Consider the following 24705-nt stretch of genomic DNA (forward strand, 5'->3'; position numbering starts at 1 on the left):
AAATGAAGCTTTTTCAAAGGTCTGAGTAAAATGATGAGGTACAAAATCTTGAAACACAGTTGTTTTTGCAGCAGCATTTTTCAGATTAAAACTTTAAAAAGTGACCTTGATCTTCAATAAAGTGAACAGGTGTCACCAGTGTTTGTTTTTCAGGAAGTTCCTTTCCTCTTTCCTCATTTACCAGTTTTTCCTTTCTGTGCTTTTTCAGGCATCTACCTAACAGCAAAAAAATTTTATTTCAGGGGCCAAACACCAGCACAGGCTGAAACTAACTACTTAAACAAAGCTAAGTGGCTGGAAATGTATGGTGTAGACATGCACATAGTCAAGGTATGTTTAACCACAGCATGGTGACCTTAGGAAATGATAGTGTTAGTTTTGTGTTGCATTTCAACACTGGTTCTGCTTTGAGGGGGGAAAGAAAAGGAATATTGTTCTCCTGCAATCTATGTAATAAGTGATCTGGCTTTGTGTCAACATTCCATTCTTTGGTATATGTTTCTAGAAGGTATAACTTGAGTCCAAGCATATCTGCTGTATGTTAAATGTGTGATTGATGTGGAAGTAGTACTTCGGTTTGTATTTAGACTTGGAATTACTGTGATTTCTCACAGAACTCCTATTTGCTGGGGTGTAGTCAGCTACCAGCTGAAGAACTACAAATAAGCATAGATCTCCTGTGGATATACAAGTGCAGCAAATGCATAAGGATTTCTTTATTACACAAACAGATCAAGAAACTTTAATTTTCCTCTTTAGTCAGCCTTATTGAAGGGTTGCAAACAAGAAAAATACATTACATGAGATCATCAAGATATAGGAGTTTTGCTGTATAAGACAGCAGACATGTGTGTAATTATAACACTTTGCTTGGACAAACAAATTACATTAATTACTCTAGTAAATTGGATAGAGGGTCAAACACCAAAATTAATCTAATTTTTATTTTGTGTCAATTAGGCAAGAGATGGCAATGATTACAGCCTGGGACTAACACCTACAGGAGTTCTTGTCTTTGAAGGAGACACAAAGATTGGTTTGTTTTTCTGGTAAGCTCTCTGATTGTACACTAGAATCTTTTCTCGATTTTGGCTCTTTTGTTTCTTTTATGATAGCAAAAAAAAAATTGTCTGGGTTGTGAGAGCATCGTGAATTTGAGGTACATTCTCATCAAGTTACTGAAAGTTAGACATAACCTGCACTTTCTGTTCATCTGGCAGGCCAAAGATAACAAGGCTTGACTTCAAGAAGAACAAACTCACTCTGGTTGTTGTTGAAGATGATGAACAGGTAGATAAATATGTCTTTAGTTAAATCTCAGTCTTGATTATACACTACTAATGTGCATATTCCTAATCTTTCCTTATATTGAAGTTTTGAGAATTAATGTCAGTGCCTGAAAGATTTTTGATTGTGACTTGTGGGGGGAGGAGGGAAATGAAGGGACTTAAGTAAAAGATAAACTTTTCTGTCATCCATTTTTTAAAAAGAGAATGCCTGGTGAAACTAGAGCAGGTACTTTGGCAACACCATGCATTGCACAACAAAGTTTTTTAAAAAAATCCCACATACCACATTTAGTAGAATGAACTACTTAAGCAGGTTTCAGAATTGTTTCTGTAGGGAAGAATATGCATGCACCTGAGACAATTAAAAAGTGAGCATGGGTAATTTGAGAAGATTAGATTTGGAAGTGAAACCGTGTTAGCCTCATCAGCAAGTACCTTCCTGTTGTAATAGTATCTTTAATTTGTTGTTATTCAGAGGTTTGGCTTGTTAAACATATGGACTCCAGCATTTTCCAACTTTAGACTATATAGCAGTTGTTCATTATAGCTTCTACCAAGGTTGATTCTTCTGCCTAAAACATTTTTTAAATATATCTATTAGGAATCATAAAAACCAAATTTTATTTGGCTTGTATGGAATTTTAGCTTGGACTTATTCAAGCCCCTTGTAAGTTGTCAGTGTGCTTTGTGTGCTTTAAGGGAAAGGAGCAGGAGCACACTTTTGTCTTTAGACTGGATCATCCCAAAGCCTGCAAACACTTGTGGAAGTGTGCAGTGGAGCACCACGCCTTCTTCCGCCTCCGGGGGCCCGTCCAGAAGAGCTCCAGTCGGTCTGGCTTCATCCGCCTGGGCTCTCGCTTCCGCTACAGGTCAGTGCCACTGGCACTTGGCACACACCTCCTGGCACTCCTTGCTTTCCTGCATGCTGGGGTTTAGTCCCTTTATCAGCTTTCTCTGTGGCATTTGGCAATATTACTTAAGCTTTATTCTCTCCTAGAATTTTCACCTTCTCCCAAAACTCGTGCAGTGAGATCACAGAAATATGCAAAGGGCTCACATGTTTTTGTCAGCAATTTAGTATTTAAAAAGTTGTTGCTTCTGCCATTTGTCTTGGGGAAATTGGGTGAAGAGGAGAATGTTTCTAAAACTCTTAGCCTCTTTTGTGAAAGGTCTTTTGAAGTGTGAAGTTTGGGATGTTTTTTTAGAACTGACATGAGATAGTAAGCTATGAATTTAAAATAAAAGTGTGATGCTTTTATGAACATTATTCCATCATTAAAAATAAGTGATTTATTTTACTGCTTTGCGCTCTTACATGACATTTTTAGTGGGAAAACAGAATATCAAACCACAAAGACCAACAAAGCCAGGAGATCAGCATCCTTTGAAAGAAGGCCCAGCAAGAGATACTCAAGACGAACCCTGCAAATGAAAGGTAAAAGAACTTCCATTCTGAGAAGTATAATCCAATGTGAGAATCAGGTAATCATCTCCTTTAAAATTTCTGGGTAGGAATTCTCTTGTAGCTGTTTGCCTTTCTCTTGAATTTTCACAATAGATTTTCTTTGACTTAGTTAAGAGATCTCATGTATTTATCAGAAAAAGCTTGTGTCCAAACCAGCTTGCCCATGAAAATTACACAGTAGGTCTTGGTATGAAGATGGAAAACTTGGACACAGGAAATAGTGATAAATTAATTAGGGTACTTTAAATTTATGAATTGAGTTCAAATTTTTTGTCATTGAGACTTTTTCCATTGTTGTTAGGAGCTGCCCTTTGTTGTCATGATCTGACAGCAGCTGTTACCTTGTTTCTGACTCCCACTCTTGCATAGATCAGATGTGACAGCCATGTTTGCCTTCAGATCCTTGCTTAAATCTGGCTTTGGTTTGCTCTTCAGATTTTTTTATTTTATTTTCCAATTTTGATTTTGTTTTTCACACATTATACATGAGATCTGTGCAACTTTTGCTCTTTTGGTTACCTATTTTCAGACTGTGCTAGGCTGTTTTTATTAATCATATAATTAATATTTAACAGGTAACCTAATTATAAATTAAATTTTAATTAATGCTTTTTATTTTTGCAGCATACACTGCTAAACTGGAAGAAACAAGGTAAGATGCATTCCAGTGTTTGAATTTCTGTCTTTGGTGTTTGGCACCTGTACCTGAGCACGTGCAGAAGGAGGATATAGTGTTGGACTCTTAACTGTGGTTTTGCTGTGGGTATTGTTTGCTTTATATAAAAGTTAGTGTTCAAAGCAAAGCTTCTGTGTTGCTGCACACAGACAATTTTGCCAGACTTGTTTACTAGCTAGCAAAGAAGTTTGTTTATTACTAGCTATGATTCTTGCTGGATATGAGCTGTAGTTTATATGCTGCCATGTAAGAGATCAGGTAAAAGTTTGTGAGGAGGTCTTGTGTCTGAAGTCTGCCTGCTCCAGCTGTGTGACTGAAATACCTCATTCAGTGAAGGTCAAAGACAGGGAAAAGACAGTAAAATAAGTCTTTTTGAAATAAGTTGATGGTTTTATATTCTGTATTACACTTGCATTTATTTTCATGCATGATCAACATTGAAAGGGAAGCCTTTTGATTCTTTATTTTTCTACCAAAAGTTCCTGGATCTGTAGGTTCATACTTGCTGTTCCAATGTAAATTACTCAGATGTATCTGAATCATATAATTTTCATACCCTTCCTTGAGGGAAGAGAGAAAACCAGGTTAAAAGGAGCTGCCTGGTAGTGAACAAACTTAGGTCACTCAGTTCAGGTTTCTGTCCTTTGCCTTAATTATTTGTGAACACTTCAATGATCATTTGCAACCAGATTATTTTTTAAAAAGTAGATATTCATAGTGCACCGTGGTGAGCACCACAGAATGCCAAAGTAACATTTCAAAACAACAGACTTAATGCAGCCCAACATTTTCTGTCTGTAGTAGCAGGGCTGGTTCTTGCATGAGAGCAGAAGTCTAGAAATGGAGGGACAAGGCTGCAGTGTGACTTCTGTATTATTTTTTCTTTCTATACAATGGGAGAGTACTCTGCGAAACTGGGTGTCATTAAAATCCTCTGCATGCAAAATGTGCCTGTTTGATTGGTGCTCTTGTCACACTGAGTTGTCCTGCCCTTCCCCGAGTTTCAGGTTGCTTAGGTCATTCTGAGAGTGGGAAGAGAAACTCCATGTGCAGTTTCTCCTCCTGATAAGACTGCGGTCTCCTGATCTGTGCTTAGGTGTGGCACTGTTGTCTCCACAGCAAGCTATGCCATTTCTGAAACTCTACACTCCAGTGTTGCTAATTGAAATGCATCATGAAAGATGTATGGTGTTCCCTTCTTTGTGTTAGCCCAGCACAGGAGAATGTGCTAGTCAGAAGGCATTCCTTAATATTTCTGAAAATTCTGGGGTAGCCTCCACATTTGCTCAATAGAGAAAGGGTGAAGGGGGAAACAGGCAAGGAACAGCTTGTTCAGTGTTGACATAATGGTGTTTTAAATAAAATAATTCTAAAGAGTCACTGAAGTAAACACAGAAATCTATTTGAATTGTCAGCTTGCCAGGTTGGATAGCTGTTATCCAGACTATAAATCAGAAAATTAACAGGTCATAAGAGATGGGAGCCTTCTTTAAAAGGCTAGAAGTCTGGGGAAAAAATTTGCTTTGCATGAAATCTATAATGCATAACTGCTGCTTTTAAGTCTTTCAGAAATGTGCAATGTCTCTTGCAGGTTCAGAAATCATCAAGAATAGGGATATGGGTCTTATTTAATTAATCAAATATAGTAAATATTTAATAACATAAAATTATTATTAATGCTACGCTGAGTTGCTGTGCATGTAAATTTGAATAGCTGCTTTTAAGTCCATTAGAGGTTGTATGCAGAAGAAACTCTTGTTGATGTGAAGCATCAAATCAGGGGGGTTCTAGTTTTGGAACAAACATAATATCTACAGCATGTAGGTGAGCTTTTCACAATGTCACATTTTGCTGGGTGTTTTAACTAAAATTATAAAATTTTTGCTTTAGAAGTGCCACATCTTACTGCTGAAGCAGAAAGACTTTTTAAACCAAACTGGTTTAGGAAAGGAGTTAAAACAGATGAGTTGCAGATAAACTACAGCTTGAACAAAGAAAAAATAACTTGATACCCTTTGTGAAAAGAGATTAATACTTTGGAAATATCTTAGACTGTTTCATTCTGAAAGTCCTTGCAGTTCTACCAGCCTGCAAAAGCAGTTTGTTGATCTGATTGAGTTATAATTCTTCTTGTCTTTCAGTGCTGCAAACAATGCTCTTATCAGCCAAACTAATGGATCACAAGTAAGGACTCTCATTCTTTCTAAAGGCAATTTTCATGTGTCTCAACAGATTTGAAGATTTTGTTATTTGTTCTTGAAATCCAGTGATTGACCAATTGAATGTTACAGTTAGCTATTAATTGTGTACAGTGCTGGAAAAGACTGGAATATCCAGTGCTAGGGAAGTAAGGGAAGAAAATGGCCTTGCTTTAGCTTTGTGCTTAAGAAGAAGCGTTGATATGTTTTGTTCACTTTAATGTGTCATCACTTCATTAATGTGTGTAATAACTTGTCTGTATTCGGTCTCTAAAGAGCTGGAATGCAAAGCCAAACCTGCCTGTCCTAACAGCAGTTCCTTCTGCACCAGTCTTAGTGGAAATAGAAAACCTCCCAAGGAGCCCAGGAGCCAGCCAGCAAGATAAGAAGTGGTATGTTAAGCTTTGCTGGGAAATGAATTCTGATTACTTATGCATGATTCAAGTAGCTTTTCCTTTATCTGTGCTTAAATAAGCTGCCATCCTTGTATCTCTAATGTAAGTGGACAATCAAGTTAGGGATGATGCAGCTGATTTCTTCCTATGAATTGTGTGTGGAGAGGTGAGGACAACAGGCTTAGTCACTGCCAACCAAAAGAAAATTTCTTCAGGGGCGGGGCTAAAGGAATTAAGGAGGAATAGCATTTTAAAGTCTTGGAGAGAGTTGGGTCCTTCTCATTGGCCATAAGCATGTAACCCTTTGCTTGGTATCATGGGGTCCAAGGACTTAACCTTGATCCTTAGGATAAAATAGAACCTTGTAAACTGGTATCCTTGTGAATTGTCTTTTGAACCTTCTGAAAGAGGCAAACTGACTTTTCTCATGAGCTTGTGTAGAATGGGAGCTTGAGGAAAATGACACAAGCTGAAGATAAGAGCTTTGATTTCATGTAATCAGAGTATTTGTTTTATGGATTAGATGCATCTCAAAATGAAGAGGATTTGTTTGAAGATAGATAAATGTACGTGTCATTTATCTTTTCTTAAACTAATTCTATATTGCAAAGCTATTTTCAGTCCAAAAATTGGCATATATCAACCCAGTACTTGTGCACAGGTCAACTTAACTTCTTTGGTTTCTCTTGCCTATGGCTTCTCCAAGAAGGGAAATTCTGGCTTCTGCCAGACTCCTCAGGAGCAGTCATGGTGGAATGGAGTGACACCAAAGCTCTTATCCTAAGCAGTTTCAATCCTCAAGAGAAAGGGTCTTTCTCCCATTGTCAGCCATATGAATCTGCTTTGCTTCAGTATCTCTTACAAGTAGATGGTGCCTGTTTCTAACAGTGCTGTGACAAATGTACTTCAATTGTGTAAATGGTATTAATTTAAAGACTTCTAATACTATCAATTTTGAATGATAAAGGGGATGGTAATTCTGCTTTGAGTTGCATTTTGTTGACATTTCAATCAGAACATATGATGATAAATGCTGTTTTTCTTTCTTTTACCCTTGATTTATCTAGTATCTGAAATCTGTGCTTGTCTATGGTGGGATCCTGTTGATCGCTCGATTCCTTCCATGGTGGTGGGTGAAAGGTGGTGGCATCCTTATTCTTCAGCATTCTCAATATGGTTATATTTTGATTCTTTTGGCCTAACTGCAAGATAAGTGGTAGTCACCTTTATTTCCTTTGGTGGAAATGTTTGACTTGGCTCCAGACCAGCTCTTCTTGGGTACCTGGTTTGTGCTAATGTTCCTGCTCATGTTTGCAAGGCTGCTGTTGCTTACTGAAATCCTGCTGCTTTGGGTCTGAAGCAGAGAAGGCTCTACAGCCACTCAGTTTTGGGTTTGTTATGTGTGTTTTTAGGATTGAGAGCTTGAGTCTGTCTTAACATTGTCCAGGAATCTCAGCTTACATGCCAGCTCCTGCAGGATGTAGTGTTTGTATAGAAGAGTGGGAGTGAATGCAAAATATACCTGCATGTAACACAAAACAGTGTGTCCTAAAGAAAACAAGCTTCTTGGCAACTGATGCATTTTAATTGAGAGTGCAGTGCTTCTACTGTGTCTGTGTTACATTTCTTTGAGACATTGTTAGTGAAAGTAGTTGTTTTCTGGTTTTACTGTGTTCACTGGAAACAGTAGTGCCTGCAATAAAGGGCAAATCCAGCTGTAGGAGAAAGACAACAGTTTGGAGCTGAGTCAGGAATTGAGCTACATTCTGATTTCCTAGATGGGAAGTGGGGTTAGGTTAATGGACTTGCCAGAACATATATATTTATTGCTGGGGGCTGTGACTTGGCTATTGTGCCTGCAAGGGTGTCTGATGCTGCTAACAAGATCTCCTTTCAACTGCTACTGTCTTTAATTGGCCTGTTTCTGCATGAATTATCTTTGCTTTCTGTCAGAAAAATAGTCTTCTTTTAGAGAGAGCTTGCCAAAGATTGTTGAGAACACCAAAATTTTTTGGACTGTGGATTTTGTAGATAGTTAGATTGAAGGGGTTTAGAAGTAAGGTCCTGACCTCCAGGGTTTCTGTACTCTGCTTGGCAGATGCCTCTATTGGCTACCTTGCAGCTTAGATCCCTTCCTAATGTCAATGTTTCCTTTAATTTAAAATGTTAATGCTGCAGCTGCCAACAGCAATTTTGCCAGATTGTAGAAAGTACTTTGCCAGATAGAAAGGATTTTTTGCTAAGTTAGGACAGCAGACAGAGATTTAATATTTACTTCCTTACTATGGGATAAGTAGGGAAGTTCTTTGGGGTTTTTTTGCTAGTGGATGTAGCTTTCCTTAACCACATCCATGAGAGAAATGGTAAAATAAAGGAATGAACTGTTGGGGATTGGAGCCCTCAGTATTCACGGGTCACTTCCTCAGTGTATTTCACAGAAACCAAAATTCTGAATTTACACATGGGTGAGCTCTGTATAAATCCTGTTTCTTTTCTAAAGGAGGACTATCCCCAAATGTTAATCATTTACCACTCTTGTGAATCCTGCATGCTTTTCTGCTTGCCTGCCTTAACACGTGTGATCTTCCAACTCAGCTGTCTGCTTGGCTGTTCTGGAACACGAGAAGGTGGAATTTGAGCTGAAGGCCATCTGACCCCTCTATGTGAACAGCAACAATCCTTCCACTTTGTTTAGATTTGGCTCATTAAATCAAATCTTTTACATTAAACTGAAGGAATACCTTTGTTTTAGGAATTTCCTTACTTGAGTAGTTTATGAAGTGCTTTTTTCCAAGCACTTTTTTGATATATGACTGTACCTTTTATCAACCTCTCCCAAAATATACTGGTGGAGGACCCTAGTGCTACACAGACGACAGTTAACAGATCATTGTCCATTTTTCAAGTATTTTAAAATTTGGCTGTTTTCCATTAATGACTTATCCCTGCTGCTTTGGAGATGTTTGTGCCTAAAGCCTTACAGTTTCCTAGCTAGGGGCTCCTGCATAATAATATTTTTCAAAAGACTGAATAAAGTGATGAGTGTTCTCCCTTGCACCTCCTCTTTCTAGCTTTTGGAGGACTTCATACCAAGTGTGGCAAAGAGTGGCCATAACTGTGCACAGCATTCCTGTGCGTTTGATTTTAGGAACTCTAAATTTAAAACTTACAAGCCATTATGCTTTCATATGCAAAATTAGAAAGTGAGGTCTTAGTTTGTGTTGTGACCTTTTATAAAATCGTTCTTTTCCAGCTAAATTTTTATGTTAATGCAAGTTATAGCTGCAGGCAACTTCTTCAGTAGTATCAATCCCTTAGTCACCTAAATTGTGGATGATTCGTTTGCTCTTCTGTTTGCTCCTACACACTAATGTTCATTTCTTCTGAGCTTCTATTTTCTTCTACTTTTTTTTTAAATTTGCTTTAGAATCTGCACTTTCCAGTCACTTTGAAAACTGGTATTGCTTTAGGTGTTTGCTTCAGGTGTACATTTAGAGCTGCCACTTAAACTTGTTTTCTGCAAATAAAACATGCTGTATACTTGAGGTCTGTTCCTCATTCACGTTATTTGCTCCCATCTGTAAAATGCACATAATTCTTGCTTACTTCCATGAAGTGTTTTGAAGTATGAAGTGCTTTACATTTGGGAAGTGTAAGCAACATAAACATGAGAGTCAATTCAGACTTGTGCAGAAACTTGCACGATGCTGTGCAGAAAGGGCTTTGTTTGGCACTGCCATCCTGTGCAGAAAGGGGTTTATTTGGCAGTGCCATCATGCGCACCTGTACTTGCATGCCTCTTCCCTCCAGTATTTCCCTTCCAGGAATGCCCCTTTTCCCTGTCTTTTCTCCTCAATCTCCTTGCCCTCGCCTTTGCTTTACTTTCCCCCCCTTTCCCCCTCGTTTCCCGCTGACTAATTTTCCCCCTCCCGCTCCCACCGCTCCAGGCCCCCCGACGCCGCCGGCCGCTGTCAGCGTGGTGGAGCCGCGTGGGCCCCGCCGAGGAGCCGCGCCCCGGACGGACCGAGCCCCGCGTGGGCCCCCGAGCGCAGCGCCCGGAGCGCGGGGCTGCCCGGCGCCCCGCAGGCCGCCCTGACCGCGCTGTGACTGCGCGGCTGCCGCAGCTCGGGACTGCTCCCGGCCCGGCTGGGAAATCGCCTCCTGAGCTCTCTCTGCGACAAGGACTGCGCACCCGGAGCTGGCTGTAGAGGGGCAGAAGCTTTTATGACAAAGGCTCTGCAGATTGTGCTGTTGGTAGTGAGTCTTTAAAGAGAAATGACATAGAGACCGGAAGCCACACATCGCTTTTATTTTATAAACAGTATATATCTATCTATGTGTGCATATAGATAGATATATTTTTAAATTGTGTTGAAGTTTTTCTTAATGACCAAAAGATCCATTTTTTTTAGCTGGGTTTGAGAGCCATGCAGGAAGTCACATTTATTTTAAAACTACATATATGACCAGTGGGTTATAATATGGTTTCAAAAATCTGAGAAACAGAGGATGTAACTGGCCCTTCTTTGAACCATGATCATGTAAAAATATCTAAGATGTGTGGTTGATCTGAAAACCAACCTTTTTTTCTCAATAAGACCTCTTCTGAGAAATATTGTTTGGAAATGGAATAGAATTATTTTCAATTTTTTAAGAATAAATTTAACAGAACTGTCAAAAAGGCAAAGAGTAATTTTTTAAATTATTTTTTGCTTTTTACAACTTTTTCTTTCTTTTTTTCTTTTCTGGTCCAGTTGAAAAGTAACATTTCCTGACAAACACCAGTCCTACCATATGATTCACAAGGTTAATTGTTAAGTCAGAGGTTAAGACTCCAGCTTCATGGGTCAGTGGTATTCTTGAGGGCCTTTAACAACATGAAGAACAAACCTTTACCCTTGAACACACTGTTTTCTTGTGTTTTCTGAATTTTGTTGCTTTTAAATTGCAATATTCTTTTCCTATTTAAAAAAAAAAAGAAGGGAATATGGTCACAGAGGGCTTTTGAAGTTAATTTATGTGTAGCTTTTAGGATAAAGGAGTTGTTTGAGTGATTTTCAAATTATTTCACTGTGTTTCAAATTGCCACAGAGCCCAGAAATAAAAAAACATTATTTTCAGATATCCAGACATGAAGAACCAAGAAATAAGTGTCAGCCAGGACATAATTTAATATTGCCTGAGATATTTTGGCCTCCTCACCCCCACATCTGATGGGGGGAAAGAGTTTGCTAATGAAGTATGAGTCTCTATTCTACAACACTGCTAAAAAAAAAGTTTGAGCAAGCTGTAAACTAAAGATCTGTGACACCTACCAAGATAATTGGAACAATCTCTTGTGCTCATTTTAGTTTTAGGTTTGGAATGGTGGATGTTGTAAACTTCTGGAGTGAAGCAAACCCATTTATTTCTTTCTTATTTATAAAGTTGCGTGAGAATATGCAAATGAAAATAAGTTGTTTAGCTTTACAGTATCATATAATGTCTGTGTAGTTGAGGGAGAAAAAGACAAGGTATCTCACACCACTTGTAACTGAGAGCTTTCTCAGTCATGTTATACACTGCATGCCGTGTGGTACATGTTTATATCAGTATTTGGGCCTGGCAAAAAGAAGGGGTAATGCATTAGCTACTCCCTTAACTGTGTGAGCTCTCTGAGCCTATAATGACTTGTTAATGCATTGACAAACCTTACATGCATTACAGCCCTTCATTATTCCTATATTCATATTTATTTATGTGGCTTGAACTCCTAGTATCTTTTATCAGCATTTCCCAGAGAATGTTTCTTAAAATATGATGGTAGAAGTGGATTGAAGACATAAAGCCCAGCACTTATTACTATGCAAAGTTCAAAATATCCCTTTGTGTGTGGGTAAATGCAGGTTTGTGGAAGGCTAATGCCTGTTCAGTTCCTGAGTGCTGGGAGCTGACTGGTAGAAGCCCTACTTTTCCTGGGAAGCCTTGGACAATTTCCCTTATGGCTGGTGTGCCAGTTCATCAATATTTTGTAAAAGGTGTCAGAAATTCTGTGCAGTGATTAAAGTTTTTTGTGCTTTTTGCATTCATGGTTGGGCCATTTATGAAGCCTGCCTGGTAATCTTCCTGCTGGTGCTCTGAAGAGGGTGAAGGGTCTGGGAAACTTCAAAGGTTTTGCTGCTCTTTGGAGAACTCATGCCTGCAAATTCCAATGGCTGAGGGTCTCCCAAGTATGACTTTCCTCTTACTGACTGCCAATCTCAGGTGGCTCAGGAGGTGTTTCAGTGGGTCTGAAGGCAAGAGGGATCAATTCCTACTTGAATCTTGACTTAGGAGGCTTCCTTGAGTTATCTAAAATTCATTTCATTTCCCTGATGCCCTGTCCTGATGTGGGGTGAAAGTTCCTTCAAACTGTCATGGAGTCAGCAACTGCATGGTGTAGGTAAAATCTGAACATCTTAAAATGGTGTTCATATTAAAGATTGGACACTATTTACAGAAAATTGTCAGAAAATAGGAAGAAAATTGTTGTCTCCATGTGAAGATTATAAAACATTTCGACTCCTGTATCAGCAAAGTAATGTATGGGATTCAGTCCCACTTTCCTTGTTGCCTTAATTGGAAGAGCATCTCTTCCTGTCTGTTAGTTCTGCAATTAAATCTCTGTATCTGTCATTCCCTCTCTGCAAGACTGTGTGCTGTTTGCCTTTTCCCATTAGTGCTGCAGAGAGAGGCTGCACAGGAAGTTGAAAAATTTTCCCTATGATTTGCTTTGCTAGTAGCTTCTTATTCCACTGCTTTAAGAGAATCAAGCCAGTGGCCTCAATTTGCCTCACAGCAATTAATTGACTTTAAATGATTCGTACATTATTAGCACTAGAACAGTAATATCCTGTAATCTGATTCAGAGTATATGTTTAACATTGAAAGAATTCTTTGTGTGCTTGAGCTGAAGGGGAAGGAGTTGTTCCCTGCAGCCTCTGTAGTGACAACAGGGCATTGGTTCCAGGGACTGGAGGGGGGCATGAGGCTCTAACCTGGTAGTGGTAAGGGAGAAGCTGGTCTAAACTGTCGAGTGGAAAATGTCTCTTGTCTGTGCTTAAGGGTAGGTTCTATTCTGTTGTGGTGGGTATGGGCTTGATATCATTGTTCTCATATTTGGGGCAGGACTTGCAATAAGGATTGATAGATTTTTCTTCTTAAATCAATATTGCAGCCAAACTGTGATTGTTGATGGAGAGTGGTTGTTGATTGAGCTGGGCAGCAGTAAAGCTGCAGTTGTGTGCACAGGCTGTCTGATGAACCATTGCATTGTGCAGCAGTGGTTTCTGTGTTTGCTCTTAGGATAGCTTTGGCTGTTACCAAGCTTTAGAGAAATGTATGAGATTCCTGACTGCTTGCTCAACATAAACATCATAATTTTTGTAACTATTTTTCCTTGTTCATTGAAAATAGAGCTCATAGGGCAAAATTAAAAGGAGACATTTGCATCAGAAACCAAGAGAGCTGAAACAAGTGATCCTGACAGGGTACAGAGTACACGCTCTGTAAAACACTGTGACTGCTAAAGTTTCATTCATTGCTCTGCCTAAGTTAACAAAACTGAAACTGGTTCTAGGTATGCCTGACCATAAGTCAGAGCAGTCCTGTGCAGTGCACCCTTCTGCCCTCTGTTCTGCTTACCAGTGTTGGGTGAAGTGCTGCACAAACAACTTTTTGTGATACCAACTTCCCTTCCCCTAACTTTTCTTTTTCTCTTGTAAAATCCCAAAGGGTACATTAAATTTTTTAGAAAAACTGCATATGTTTGTTCCAAAGAGTGTATTTCATGGATAAAAACTTCCCTTCTTCTCTCGTCACTTTTTCCACTGCTATGTAATGACACAGCAGGCAACATGGACCTGTTCTGTTATGAAGTCCCTTATACAGATATGAAATGTTCCCTTTTTCATGTTTCTTAAGCTCGCTGAAAACCAGTGTCTGTGAGGTACCTGAAACAATTTTTCTAGGTTGTGGCTGATCAGCAGAAGACAGCTTGAAAAAAGGCATTGCATGTGTTAAAGCTTTTTCTTGTTCCAGGAAGAATGGTAACATGATTGTGCATCTCTCTGCCCATCTTTCTGCCCTTGCAGCATACCTCTTGTTGATTTGCTAGACAGCACAGACTTGCCAGAAACTTGTGTGGATGATGCCCTGGGCCGTCCAGTTGTTGGCTTGGCAGCAGGAGATTCAGAAGAGGCTGTCACTTGCCCTGCTCCTGGCACGAAGGAGACTGCTGCAGACAAAGCAGACTCTGATCGTAAGCAAACTGACAGATTTTGCCATATTGTGATGTGTGAGATCAAGATTAAATAATACATTGATGTGAGATTGTTTCCTTATGAAAAATGCAGGATTGTTTTAGGATGCTCCCTTAGATTATATGCATAAGGGCAGTTTTACCTATTACTGTAACAACAAGAACAGAGATACAAGTGAAAAGTCAGTTCTTCATTGGATGTGACTTTGTCCACAAATACAGTAAAGTGCAACCATCTAAGCAATTTACTCTGTGTTGCTCACTCACTGTGAGGATGGCTGTGTCAATGAGCTGCCAGGAGTGCAGTGTTATCATTTGGTGCACACAGTCTGCAAGCTTGGAATTTGTACCGAAGCTTGAGCAAGTAGATTCACCCATCCCTGTGCTTTTTTGCACAACTCCAAAATTATGTAATTAGTATTCAGGAATAATGCAAGTTAAAAGTCAAATAACTCCATGGAACATTGGGAAGATGATACCTTTCTTGTCTTTTTCAGCATTTGAAGACACATTCCTAAAACTGAAACAGCTGGAGACGGAGCGCAGCAGCCCCGTGCCGACTGAGCGTCCCAATGTAAACATAAACATCCAGGTAACTGGCCTGCATTCCTCTGCTGCGGTCCTGGATCTTTCAGATCCTTCTGAAAAGCCTTCCACTTGCCTTGCTCTGTTTGCAACGAGTGAGTGATACTGGGGGATAGCAATGGAAATACAAATGCTTTATGATCTCTAAACTTGTGTGTGACAAGGCAGTGAGATAAAGATGGGGGCAGAGGTGCATGTGTGCAGACTTGCAGCCTGGTGAGATTTTCTAAAATCAGTGGGAGTAAAAGGCATAAATATTTGAAATGTTTGTCAGTTGTCTTTATCTGTAGGTTACTACCTGCATGGTGCTGGGTAGTTCACCCTCTGTCTGCAAGGGCTGAGCTGCTTTCCTGGCATTTTTCAATTCTAAGAAGGTTGTTCTGACGTTTTATTTTGAGTCAAGTTTGCTGATGATCCGTCCCTTCTGTTAAGTGGCCAGTTTGTACCTGCTCTCTGATGGAGGTGTTGGTGTTTACACAAAGAGGAGTGATGTGCTTTGATTTACTGCTCTCAAATCCCTCTGAGCAAGCCAGGCTGCACTTCACAGGCAGCTGAGCCAAGTACAAGCCTGAGTGCCCTGAACAGGGTGAGGGCTCTCTTCTCCCTCCTTCTTCTTCACTCTTTCTTCCCCAGCTTCCCTCTCTCCCCTCTCACCACCAGGAATCATTGCAGGTTTCAGTGAACAAATATATCTACAAACTGGCAAAATGTTTTTTTCCTGCCTTTGTTTTGACTTTTTGTCGAGGCACTGGGTTTCTTTAGGTTTTTAGTTTGCTCTTTAAGTTGGTAAATAGTGAGTTAAATAGATTGAGGGAAGGGGTCAAAGAAATGCCAGGGCCATAGTGAAAATAAGTAGTGTTGCTAGAAGGGCTGGAGAAGCCAGGATCCTCCCTTAGAACAGCAGTGAACTTTAAGAAATTCACTGGTTATCAGACAACTACCCCCAGACAGGATATTCTTCTGTGTTTTTTTAATGAGCTTTAAAAAATGAGATTTATTTTTCATTACTCTGCTTTCTGTGATGCAAAAGCTTTGGGAGACTTTTGTGTTTTGGGCAAGCAGAGAGGGTGAAACACCTGGCAGTGTTATCTCTGTTTAGACTACCCTCCCTTGCAGGGAGGCCCAAGGATTTATCTAGCTCTGAGTGAAGCAGCTATGATTTTTCTTGCTCCCTCAACAGTAACAGGAACCAGGTGCCAGGAGAGGTGTTCAGCAGAGTGTGTTTGAGCTAAGCCCTCTCCTAAGTGTTTGTTTCCCACCTCCACGTGAGAGGAGGCTGCTGCTGTGGCTGGTGCTGCAGGCTGCTTGGCTGTGTCCCCTTTAAGGGCTGCTGGCAGGGCTGCCTGCTGCACCTCTCTGCTTGGTGAGTGCATTACAAAGATTACCAGGTCTCTAAGAAGATTAGTCAGTAGACTGTCGGTCCTGTTATGCTGAAACACTGTTTCTACATAAACTAAAGCAAATGAACACAGTTTATTTAAGAATATTTTAGCCTGTTGAGCTCCACTTTAGTTCAGACAGAGAGAGGAAAAAACATTTAATTGGTTCATTGAAGAGACTGGCCCGGACCTGTTTCAGAGGTTTTTAAGTTGTGGCTGATTTATAATAAGTAAGCTAAGATTCCTGTAATGAGCTAATCTAACAAACAGCTGCCAATACAGAACAGTCACAGTCATCCAGCTGCTGTCACATAAGGTGCTGAGGAACTTCAGAGGTTATAGATACTGGGAGGACAGTAATCTGATTAGAGAGCAAGAACATTTGCATAACAGAGAATTATGGATCAACAGTATGCCAATAGGTGGTAAAACACAGTTCAGCTTTAAAGAAGGAAGTGCAAATTATATTAGGAAAATGTAAGAGTAGATCATTGGAGGTTTTTTTAGGGTACAGGAGACAGAATAAAACTTGTCCACCTATGATGTAGCTTACCAAGAAGTCACTTGAGAATGTTTGTTTAAAAAAGATACACAAAGATTAGAGACTCTCTGCATACTTGAAATTCCCAATGCTTCAGATTGCAAAGACACGTAGGTTACAGTAGCACCAAATAAGCACACCCTTCAGAGAGGAAGGTTAATGTTTTGGAAACCAGTCCTGAAAAGAGTGATCTAAAAGTTACTATTAAAAATACTTTGTTTCCTGCCTTTGAAGGCTGCTTTAGAAAACACAGAAGCTTTCATTTATGGTGTTTGTTATAAAATGTACCTGTGAGCTCTTCTCCTGTACTTACTTTTCTTCTTAATCTGTTAGTAAAAGTGTTTGTGCTATCCTCTTCTGGCAGAATTGCATAAGACTGCAATATATCCACTAAAACCTTGCAATAAGTTTAGATCCTGGAGCTTGCTGTTATTTCAGAGGGAATGCAGTATTGCAGCATTCTCTCTGAACGTGTGTGATTACAAATTTCAGCGCACGCAGAAACTGTTACAGTACATTAAAGGTTTGGAAAATGCATTGGGAGAAAGTGTTATCTTTCTACTCCTGAAGGCAGAGCTGCATCCTGAACTTCATGACACTGTTATATGCCAACTCGCTTCAGCTTTGTTAATTAAAAATCGTTAACTGTTTTCCATCAGGAGATGGAGATGGCCTGACATCTTTAAGTAATTCTATGCTTGCAATCAATCAATCTTGATTGATTCCTTTGATAGGGAAATATTTATCTAGCTACCTCTGTTCTTCTAGAGAAAAAGAGGAAGCCAGGGAATGAATGACTTCGTTTTTCTCTGCTGCTCACTGCCAAAATCTGTTGGGATGGAAGAATGAGACTTTGTCTTTTCCCAGCTTTCAGTAGTGCAGTGACCAGATCTGGCAAAGAAAGCAAATAGCTTTAAATACACTAGTGCTCTGCTTTCATCAGCTTCTGAAGGGAAATGAACAATAGAGGTTCACCCTGTTTGCCCGTCTTCAAATCTGCTCCCGAGTCAGAAATACAAGGACTTGAGGGTTTACTTTTTCTGAATTTGTTGTGATCTGTAAATATGTGAAAGTTGGTTCAAAATGTACCTGTATTAGGCTCCATCTTCCTGCACAAAGTGATTTCTAGTGGCACAGGGAACAGAACTCAAAAGCACAAAGGGTTGGGGTCACATGCCTTGTTACTGCCTTTAATCTTTCCTTGCCTTTTTGCATCACTGCCTAGCTCCGTGTTTTGATTGAAGAGCACAGTACAAGTGTAGTTTGTCTGGTCCATGGAAAGCATTCCTAATGAGCTGGAATAATGACAAACCCCAGCAGCTTCACTGTTTTGTGTGAACACCTGAAATATCTTGTGAATTAGGCATCTGGAGGCATTAGCAGGTGCTGGATGCTTTTCCCTCTAGCTACATGTTTTTTTCATTAAAAAAACCTGTAAGACACCTAGGCTTTTTTCAAGTGCAAAATAAAGTCGAAAAAAATGGATCATTAATATTGAGGGAAATGCTTCCTTGCTGGTATGAAATTTATGCTCTATTAATTAAAATATTCTGTAATTGTGCTAAGCTTTTTGAAAAGTAGGGAGTCTCAATTGTTAACAGACTAGAGTGACCTAATTAAATTGATTTTTCAAGTGGAGGAAGCTGAGAGGAAGTTAATCAATAAAATGGTACCTCAAGCACCAGTGTACTGATGTGCTCAGTTAAAATTATTTGATTTATTGTATTAGTGGAATAATGCATTCAAAATCCTGTACAGGTAGTGTCACACATGGCATCTGCTTCAGTGAGGTCCAGTAGAGACTTAAAGATTATCACAGTGGGTGCTGCAGCTGTACAAATAATAATAATTTAGTTGTAATTATTCTTTTCGGTAATTCCAGCAACTTCTCTGAAATAAAAGTACTTAAACGTACTGTTGGTCCTCATGCTTTTTATGCTGACAGTGACCCTTGAATATTTTGTGAAGGTCATGGCTGACTGGGTCAAAATTTGAAAATGGATTCTCCTTTAGATAGTCTTCTAAGATCTTGTTTGGATATCCCAAAAGGCGATTTAGAGGGGGACAAAAAAAAGGAAATGTTTTTCCCCTCTCTAAAGACAAAATAACTACAAGTTCTCAGCAGTGTCTCCAGGGAATGTAGAAATCTGAGAGTGGATGGAGAGCTGTGGGGGGACAGGTGTTCACCTCTTTCTAACTCCTCTGTTCTGCTCTTCTCTTTGCAATGGGCTCCATTCCTGCTGGGCACGCTGCAGTTGGTGCAGGTGGGAGTGCAGCAGGATTGTCCCTAGGGGGAACAGCCTGCCCTAGACCGTGGCATATGGTGAGGAAAGCAGGACTCTGTCTCCCCCTGCTGAGTCATACCCTCAAAAGGAAGGTCACAGGGTTTAGTTTTCACTCAGCTAATTAACTTCTGCCACTAATCAAATAGCAATTAGTAGATTGAATGCTTAATTAACATTTTATAATTAAGAAATGAAATTCTCATAATGAAGTATATTGTCGTGAAAGGTATCTCGTTCTTACTTCTCTTCATTATGTATCTGGCTGCCAGTTTGCTCTGATATAATCAGTGGTGGGAGAGGTAGTTAGTAGCACATTAATTAAACTCTTGGTCTAACTTATAAGTGGATTTTAAATTAAAAATCTTCCCAACTTGCATTTGAGAGTAAATTATCAACTTTTACTTAGGCTACACTGACCTGATATAATGGCTGTTTTAATCTCCTCTCAGTAAACTAGGCTGCAGTTTTAGGATGCACTTCATTTCTTGCACACTGGATTTTTAGCACAGCAGTTTGCATGTCCATATTCAAGCATTGTGCTTTTTTCCTTTGTGTTGCTTGACATCATAACTGAGTTCCAAAATAAAGGGAAAAATTGCTTTTCCATTTCAATATAAATCTGCTGACTTCCCTTTGGCTTCAGAACCTTGTTGTTATTTAGAGATGTTGATAAACTTCAGCCCAGACTTGTCCATGTGGAAACTGCTTCTGATAAAGATGTTTTCCTGTCTAGGATGAAGTGGCAAAGTTGACAGATAAATGTCTTAACAATGCAATCGAGAGCCCAATGGTAGCAGCCAAGTGGCTTCCAGCAGATCTCAAAAGCAATATCCTGAAGGCCCAGGCAGAAGCAGGGCACAAGGTAAATACTCGACTGAGCAGAGCTGGGACACTCTCAAATGTTTTATTTCTCTTCAATTGCCTGGTGTTGGAGAAGGTGCCTTGCAGATAAGGGTGTTCCAAGAGCCTTGTCCAAGGCAGAGTCAAGGGCTTCTCACAGTGATAATGGTTCTGTACTGGCATGGTTGCCCAAGGAGGAATTTCTGTCCTTGATGATATTCAGCAGGTAACAGGACAAGACCTTATGCAAGCCCTGGTTTGAGAGGTCACTGAGACAGGTAACCTCCAGGGGTTGCCTTCTAATCAAGTCACTAAGAATGGGCTTTTTGCATGTTGTAGTAAATTCCTTAGCAAATTACAGTATTTTATTTGGTTTTGTTGGTGAACTATTTTTATTTCTGCACTGAAATTGTCATGGAATTGATGTTCTAAGTCCCTGAGCTGTAGATGAACAGCACTTTTTTGTGCTGGGATAGAGACACTCGACTCTACTGTGAATCTCAGAACTGACACAAGATGCAAACAGGTATCAGAAATGTCTGTCTCTGTTCCTTTCTTCTTCTCAGGTTGGAAAAGATGACAGCATGACAGGTGTCAAGAATTCCAATATTCAGGAGGCTGCTGCCAGGTAGTGAATAGATTTGTAAGAAACACGTGATTTAGTTACCTCACTACAGAACTGAGAATCTGCAGTTTAGTGTGGTCTGCCAGTGGCTCAGTCAGCATTGCATTTTACCTTGCATAGGGTACCCCAACCTCATGAGTGTGAAGTGGTTTTGAGAAGAAAACCAGAATTATAACTGCTAAGTTTTATTATATACAAGATAATACAGATGCTCTTTATTCTCCCATACCTGATCACCATTGTTACAACAGCAATTTCAATCACTAATTATTTCTGAAATGTGAACAGCTGCAGTGTGGGGAGAGGGGATGGGTCTGTTCACAGTAGGTGTTTTCCAGTGGAGGAAAAAAAATTGTATACAAACTCCTGCAGTGACAATTTCCTGAGAATTACTAAATATGAAATGATTGCAGGTCCAGTGGGACTACAGGCATTGAAAAATGTAAAAGGTTACCACACGTAACTTCTTGACCATTTGTGATGATGCAGAGGGTGATACTGTAAATAAAATGTACAAATAAAATCTACATTAGCAGTCCCAAAACTTTGTTGTAACAAGTGATTCATAAAGAGCTTTCCATGGAAGGTTGTACCTATTTTCTCTTTTTGTTTTTTGTTGGTTTGTGCCAGGAACCTTATCCTGTCAGGCAAATCACAGAGCAGCCCCCCAGCAACCAGTCCAGTATTTCAAGATCCAAGAGAGCTGCTGAGAGCAATCCCTGCTTCAAACACCTTTGTTCCGTAAGTGACTCAGGAGAAACGTGTTCTGGGGTAAGGGGGGGGACCAAGTGCAGGGGATGATGAAAGGCCTGAAAAGATGAGGAACAGTTGCTGAGCATTTAGGCTACATCTCAGCAGGTTTAGGGATGCATTTTTAATTACCGTTGCAGCAGTTAATCAGTGGGCCAGGCCTCGGGGTGAGTATCCTCGCAGGCAGTATGGGAATCTCTCTCATCTTCCGAAAGGACTGAGATTCCTGACATCCTGCTGCCACTGGCTCTAAAGAGGAAGATAGGAGGATGACAGAAAAGGCTTCAGGCAAATTAGACACAGGGGCTGAAGAAACTCCTTTGAGATAGAGGACATGGATACCGTGTGGTCTATGCACAGCTGTAGCTGGAACTGTGGGAGAGAGCAGTAACCTGTGGAGGCAGTTGGAAGGCATTTACATTAACATACAACACCAGTCTTTTGTCTGCCTCCCTGGATCTGGTGTCAAGGTTTTGAGCTGTCTGGGAAGCAGCCCTGTTCCATGCTATCCAGGCAGAGTGCTAATGAGGATGTTTTCCCCTTTCAGTAATACCTTGAATGAGGACAATGCTGACTCTAACCATGAGGACCTGCTAATTCCAGCTAATCTGGCTCCAGCTGAGGAGGCTGCTGTTTCAAAGGTATCACCACCTGTCAGCCTGGAAGGTTTCTGTCACATTCTGAGCTCTGATGCCTCCAGGCAAGCCCAGCAGACCTTGCTGCATGCCTCTCATAGCTCTGTGAATGCCAGCCGATGGGGAATGCCAGAGAGTGCTGTCTGAAGCAGGCAGGGACACTGCACAGATCTTTGCAAAGGCCATTTCTTCATGTCCTTTCCAGTTCATGGCATAGCTCTTATTTTTCTAAACTGGTTGTTTTTCTCACACTGGAGGGAGCCCCTTGCATCCCAAGGATTTCATGCTCCAGTAAGAAGGTGATAGAGATGAAATTCTGACATAGGCAGTTCCCATCAAAAGAACCACAGAAGGAAAAGTTTAAATTTAGATATTCATTTGTTATATTCTAGTTACCTTAAGGTATTTTTTAACTGGACTCCATGAGGAGCACAAATTCAGGGATTAAAATTAATTTTATCCCTCTCTAGAAGAAAAGCAGAGTTCAATAGCATTGGATCTGTGCTGCCTTTACTTGGGCAGATTGACAGGTTGTTCTGGATGACCAAAACATCCTGCCCTGTAGCTGTTTGGCCTCTAAACCAGTATTACATAGTTGATCCCACTGAATAATCATAAATTTCACTGAATTCAAACACCCCACTCCAGACCTTGCTGAGCTTTCGAATGGTGCATACCCCACCCCACGCAGAGGGGACAGTTTCACTGCTTGCTTACAGTAGCAATCATGTTGTTTCCAGTACATTAATGAGAATAAGGGAAATCAAAAGGCTATTTTAAAAGATCAAATGCAAAGACGTGAAAAAATAAGCCTGATAAAAAGTAGTGTTCGTTAGAGATACTGGTCTATAACTCAGGAAGCCACTAGAGTGTTCAGTAGACCTGTGTGGTTGCTACTGGGAATTCAATTCAAAACTGATTTATTCCATAGAGCACTCCAGATGACCAGGACGTTTCCTTAACATCACTGACAGAGAATCTAATTGACTTTACAGAAGCCACACCTCGGGTAAATGTATTTCAAACCCAGACTTTTTCCTTTGCACATAACAGTGATTTTTACTCATGGACTCTTCTCTGGCTTTAGTGTCTGTCTGCCAGGCTTGGATCTGCAGCAGTGGAAAAAAGTGATGGACAGGGATCACTGCTCACATGGCCCCCACCTGCAGGGTGGCTGCTGTAGGGATGTAGATGTGACAGCTTTGCTGGGGAAGTGAAGGAGCCTGCAGAGTGAACTTGTGTGTGTGCCACAGGAAGCTCTAGTACTGTTTTGGTAGAGCTGCAAGTGCCAGCCTGCTTCTCACACTTAATAAGGGATACATAAGGGTTCAGAAATACATAATTCAGAAATTATGTTTTGAAGATGGATGTACATGAGTGTATGTCTGTGTATATATAGATATACAAACAAATACTTGAATAGTAAACTTGTAATACTAATCAGGCCTTTTATATAGATAAAAAGAAATCTCTTGTAATTTATGCTGGCAAAAATGAGTTACATTGTATGCACCAAGAGAAAGGGAGAAGAAGGAGGACTTTCAAACTCTTCACCATAGTGTTCTCTGGATTAAGAATGTCCACAAAGCACTAAAAGATGATGGATTCTTTCCTTTGGAAGGGAGCACTGAGTTGAAACTGCACCCAGTGAGTGTCTGGCTCTGTGTGTGCTCAGTGGGTGCCAGCTAATCACACTAGTGATTCAAAGGCTAACAAGGGGCAAATATCTGAGACTGGTTTGGGGAAGGTGTTGTTATGGGAGGTATGCTATTTTGACAACGTTTCTTAACTGCTTTCAACCTTTTAATTGAGTTTTTGTTTACTTTTTGTAGGTGTCTTCTCAGCCCATTGTAACACCGAGGTGGATAGTGCCAGTGAGTTACTTAACCATTTCTTAAAGAAAAAAGCGAAAGCTTTTGTCATGATTAAGAAACAGGAGTTCAAGTTAAATAATAAAATACAGTAATTTTTTATAGTTTGATCTGGTACATTAATTTATAGACCTTCAAAAACAAAGCAAACTAATTCAGCTAGAGTAAATCAGACAACATACCCTGTTAATAATTAAACTTCATTTCTGCTGTATTGTACTGCAGGTAAATGCTATAAAATTTCTTACAGAATTTGTATTAGTAAAGCCCAATCTGGAGTTTAATGAATCCTATTTTTGCCATTTATATGTAAATCATATTGAAAAGTTAGCTTGTCTTGTCCTGGCTGGTGTCTTGAGTTTCTTATCTCATTTTTCCCCATTCAGACCGGACTGGTTTCCAACGGGCCTTTGGGAAATAACGTTGCCTTATCTTTGAAGGCAGTGAAAAGCAGCACAGAGACCCTGATGTCCTCAGCTGGGCTGACACCATCCCAGCAGGCACCTGAAGTGAGGTGAGCTCCCTCCACAGGTCTGTGTGGGCACTCTTACTGCTTCCACTGACATAGTTACAGTGGCCATTTAGACACAATGCCTTGTTTTCTGTGCTGATAAACTGTAGCTCTCTCAGTTTATAGCATTTCAAGTATGACAAATAAATGGATGTGTGTATGTTATAATTTCACTTCAGTTTCTTTCCTTATCTGCTCAGATGTTCTAATGATAGACTGAAGTTATGGTACTGAAGAATTTTCTGAGAAATCTCTTTACAGTGTTTCAGTACCTGCCAGAGGATTGGTGGGAGGGGGGAGATGCCCCCCCAGTTAATTCCAAGCTATAAGAGTGTCAGAAAACCCAACTGGTAGAAGCCTTTTCCCTTGCTATTCCATTCTG

At 40.1% G+C, this 24705-nt stretch overlaps 1 protein-coding gene across 6 annotated transcripts in view; it reads left to right on the forward strand.

Annotated features, from left to right (window-relative positions):
- EPB41L5 (erythrocyte membrane protein band 4.1 like 5) overlaps nucleotides 1-24705 on the forward strand; it is a 53790-nt gene that overhangs the window by 23975 nt on the left and 5110 nt on the right. For 4 of the 6 annotated variants that reach the window (XM_059475637.1, XM_059475634.1, XM_059475635.1 and 1 more), the window contains exons 9-25: nucleotides 243-330; nucleotides 961-1049; nucleotides 1221-1290; nucleotides 1989-2158; nucleotides 2618-2724; nucleotides 3379-3406; nucleotides 5572-5614; nucleotides 5905-6020; nucleotides 14135-14301; nucleotides 14799-14893; nucleotides 19825-19953; nucleotides 20498-20559; nucleotides 21187-21297; nucleotides 21854-21947; nucleotides 22873-22950; nucleotides 23774-23815; nucleotides 24199-24326. In XM_059475637.1, coding sequence (XP_059331620.1) covers nucleotides 243-330; nucleotides 961-1049; nucleotides 1221-1290; nucleotides 1989-2158; nucleotides 2618-2724; nucleotides 3379-3406; nucleotides 5572-5614; nucleotides 5905-6020; nucleotides 14135-14301; nucleotides 14799-14893; nucleotides 19825-19953; nucleotides 20498-20559; nucleotides 21187-21297; nucleotides 21854-21947; nucleotides 22873-22950; nucleotides 23774-23815; nucleotides 24199-24326 — 1617 coding nt within the window. The remainder of the gene's footprint in view (nucleotides 1-242; nucleotides 331-960; nucleotides 1050-1220; nucleotides 1291-1988; nucleotides 2159-2617; nucleotides 2725-3378; nucleotides 3407-5571; nucleotides 5615-5904; nucleotides 6021-14134; nucleotides 14302-14798; nucleotides 14894-19824; nucleotides 19954-20497; nucleotides 20560-21186; nucleotides 21298-21853; nucleotides 21948-22872; nucleotides 22951-23773; nucleotides 23816-24198; nucleotides 24327-24705) is intronic. The other 2 variants (XR_009418762.1, XM_059475638.1) reach the window with 2 other exon arrangements.

Source organism: Ammospiza nelsoni, chromosome 7 (assembly GCF_027579445.1).
Source record: "Ammospiza nelsoni isolate bAmmNel1 chromosome 7, bAmmNel1.pri, whole genome shotgun sequence".
NCBI classification, from domain to species: domain Eukaryota; kingdom Metazoa; phylum Chordata; class Aves; order Passeriformes; family Passerellidae; genus Ammospiza; species Ammospiza nelsoni.